The sequence below is a fragment of the Athene cunicularia genome, assembly GCF_003259725.1.
Source record: "Athene cunicularia isolate RWA chromosome 27 unlocalized genomic scaffold, athCun1 chr27_part1, whole genome shotgun sequence".
NCBI classification, from domain to species: Eukaryota; Metazoa; Chordata; class Aves; order Strigiformes; family Strigidae; genus Athene; species Athene cunicularia.
The window spans coordinates 300,482-303,725 of NW_020799138.1; the positions used below are offsets into that span (position 1 = coordinate 300,482).

Consider the following 3,244-nt stretch of genomic DNA (forward strand, 5'->3'; position numbering starts at 1 on the left):
ACCGGGCACAGGCCGCCCCTGCGGGCCCTCCTCGGCCTGTGCACAAGCCCCGGCCAACAGCTTGGGGAGGGAACGTTCAACCGGCTTCGACGTCCCCAGCGCGCCCCGTGGTGCTCTCTGGGCCCGGGGCCCGTAGCCGCCTCCTCCCTGCTGCTCAGCCGTAGTGTGAGCCCCGCAGCGCCCGGGCGCTCCTGGTGTCACGGGGAACATCAGCAGCAGAAGAAAAGTCTCTTTTCCTGTGTCCGGTGGCACCCAAAGCCGTGGCTTGCATGTCTCTTCCAGGCCAGCATCTCATCACTGCCATCGCAGAACAGATGTTTGGGTTCAAGACAACTTCATGGTGAGCAGGGAAATGGCTCCTTTCGACCCCAGTTTTACGTTGTTTGGTGTGTGCCACCATGCTGGGCCGCAGGGAGCGGAACCCTGGTAAATCAAAAGCAGTTTGGACACTTGGCTCGAGCTCAGAGGCCTGGGAGGGGTGACTGGACTGGGGAGAAGCTGTGCAAAGCATTTGCTCTGCCTTGTCCTCCTCCAAGTGCTTGGCACGTGTCTGGTGCTCTGTAAGGAACAGGGAGAGAAGGGCCGTAGGTTTCGTTTCAGTCGCCACGTTCCCAGCAGTGGGATGGCGCTTGGTGCTGCGCAGAGGGACCCGGGCTGGGCTTCGCTGCAGCAGCAGATGTTCTCCGCCGGAGCAGGGAGCTGGGCCGCCAGCGGAGCCTCATTGAGCTGGACACCCCCTCCGTGACAGCAGAGCAGGTGGGGGCCCTGGAGAGGAGCGTGAATGAGAAAATCCGGGAGCGGGTGCCGGTGGTGGTGAGGGAGCTGCCTGCAGATGACCCTGAAATCGAAACAGTGAGTGGTGGGGAGAGAACCGACAGTCTCGATGGGACCCGAGTGGCTGCGGCACGGCTGCTGCTGGGTGTCCCCTGTCCCCTTGCCAGGTGAGGAGCCGTGGTTTGCCCGACGACCACGCGGGGCCCGTGCGGGTCGTTGACATCGAAGGCGTAGACTCCAACCTGTGCTGCGGGACTCACGTCTCCAACCTGAGCGACTTGCAGGTGGGGGCTGCGGCCGCGCGGCGCGTTCAGGCCGGGGCAGCCCGAGGCCCCGAGCCCCAGGTCTGCCGGGAGCTGCCGGGGGCCTTGTTATGTTTCTGTCTCTTCAGTCACTTGTTGGAGTCTGTATCCCAGCAGACACCCAGATGCACTCAGTGCAGGCCATGGCTGTATCATTCCACTGTATCTCCATCCCTTTTATTTCGTATGTTGACCTTATGGCTGATGTAAATCTGTTTATTTTCACTGTCAAAGACCCAATGTTCACAACAAGGAATAGTCCAGCAGGAACTGACCACCTGTGTGAGTATAAGCAAAGCACCATTCTCTTCTGACCAGGGTGATTTTCTTTTTAAGGTTATTAAACTCCTTGGCACAGAAAAAGGGAAAAAGAACAAAACCAACTTGGTTTTCCTGGCAGGAAACAGAGTGCTGAAGTCAATCGAACAAAGTCACAGTACTGAGAAGGCTCTAACCTCACTGCTCAAGTAATACCCTTTCCACTTTACTGTTCCTTCTGACAAATAGCCCATAAGCCTTGGGGCACCTCGCGTGGTGCGTTTTATGATGCTCTGCTTTTGCTCCTTTAAGAAGTCCTTTCTTTGTCCCTCCTTTGTCCGTGGTGATCCAAATTCTCCTTGTTCTTTCAGAAATGGGCCAGGTGAGCACGTAGAGGCTGTGAAGAGGCTGCAGAGTTCTGTGAAGCTGCTTCAGAAGGTGTGAGGATGGCTGAGAAAAGCAGATTGTGGCTGCTTCCCGCAGAGCTGAGCTTTAGTCATGATAACTGGGAACTGGATAGTAGACATCAGCTTTTGTGGATATTATGAGAACTGCTGCCAGCTCTGGGAGCACAGCTCAGTGTTCACACTGACAGCGAAAACACTTTATTTGCTTTTCTTTCAGAATAACTTGAACCTGCTTAGGGACATTGCTGTTTTGATAGCGCGGGACTTCAAGAGCAAACCTGCTCAAAGTCAGCTCTTTGTGTTACACAGGTACGGGGGAGTTCAGGGAAGCGGGTACAGTGGATCATCTTGCACCTTTTATGGCAGTTGCATCTCTCTGACACCTGTTCAGGCTCGTTTCTCAAGGAAGAATATAAACAAGTTGAACAGAATGTTGAACTGCCTCAGCCTGCTGGAAGGTTGTGTGGTTAAAGGAAGGTGTTAGTATTTGGTCACTGAGTTCTGCTTTTACAGCTGATAAATAAGCGTGTCCATCTGATTTCTCTCTGCCCTTGATATTTTCAGATAAACCTGAGGAGCTCTATTTCTTTAAATAATTTTAAATCTTAATAAGTCTGCAGAGATGGACGTCGAGGAGTTAGATGTATAGTTAAAAACTAATCTCCATCCTAAGTGCAAGATCAGGCCTTTGGGTTCTGATTTGTATTTTGGACTGGCGGGGATTTTTGCTCCTTTCTGAAGTGTTTTTTTGCCCATCCATACAGGAAGGAGGGTGACTCTGAATTTATGAATATCATTGCTAATGAGATCGGGACAGAGGTGAGTCACTGACCTGGCACCAGCAGCTTCTTCCTGGGGCCGTGGCGCAGGCAAGGCCGGGCCTCTGCCGCCCCAGGACGGGTGACCCGTTCCCCTCGGGGACAGGAGGGGGTTTGTCCCCAGCAGCCTCAGTCTGCGGGGGAGTCTACAACAGCGAAAAGTCAGAGCGTGTCCCCCGAGGAGCTGTACGGAACCTCGTCAGCTGTTTTAGACTAGACTAGCACGAGGCTGTTCCAGTCGGAAGGGGCCTACAAGGATTATCCACGCACAGCCTTTCACCCTGGGGTGCCCCAGCACCCCTCTGTCCCCCACAACGTGGGATCGAGCGTTAAAGCTCCGGCAGCCACCCCCCCTTCCCTTTCTTCGAGCCTCTGCCCCAGTGACGCGCACGAGCTCCCGGTCCTTGGTGTCTGGGCCGTCCCGTGGCCGGTGCCCCCGTCCCCTCCCGGCCGAGGCGGCAGCGGCGGTTTGCAGCCAGGCCCGTCTGTCCGCAGGAGGCCCTGCTCTTCCTGACGGTGGGGGACGAGCGAGAAGCGGGACTCTTCCTCCTGGCCGGGCCTGTGGACGCAGTTGAGCATTTAGGTCCCAGGTAATGTGTCTGTGGTGAGGGCCGGGGGCTGAGCAGCGCACGCTGGGCGCGGGCCCTCGGCTCCCGCAGCGGGTGGGGCTGGGCCGCCCCCCCCT

At 56.3% G+C, this 3,244-nt stretch overlaps 2 protein-coding genes across 2 annotated transcripts in view; one reads left to right on the plus strand and one right to left on the minus strand.

The window, feature by feature from the left end:
• Positions 1-3,244, minus strand: part of RUNDC1 (RUN domain containing 1) — a 15,792-nt gene that overhangs the window by 3,582 nt on the left and 8,966 nt on the right. The gene's annotated exons all lie outside the window — the stretch shown is intronic.
• LOC113489218 (alanyl-tRNA editing protein Aarsd1-like) overlaps positions 225-3,244 on the plus strand; it is an 18,222-nt gene continuing 15,202 nt past the window's right edge. The window contains exons 1-8 of the mRNA XM_026864775.1: positions 225-340; positions 696-852; positions 942-1,058; positions 1,413-1,543; positions 1,706-1,772; positions 1,959-2,050; positions 2,506-2,560; positions 3,055-3,156. Coding sequence (XP_026720576.1) covers positions 270-340; positions 696-852; positions 942-1,058; positions 1,413-1,543; positions 1,706-1,772; positions 1,959-2,050; positions 2,506-2,560; positions 3,055-3,153 — 789 coding nt within the window. The 5' untranslated portion in view covers positions 225-269 and the 3' untranslated portion in view covers positions 3,154-3,156. The remainder of the gene's footprint in view (positions 341-695; positions 853-941; positions 1,059-1,412; positions 1,544-1,705; positions 1,773-1,958; positions 2,051-2,505; positions 2,561-3,054; positions 3,157-3,244) is intronic.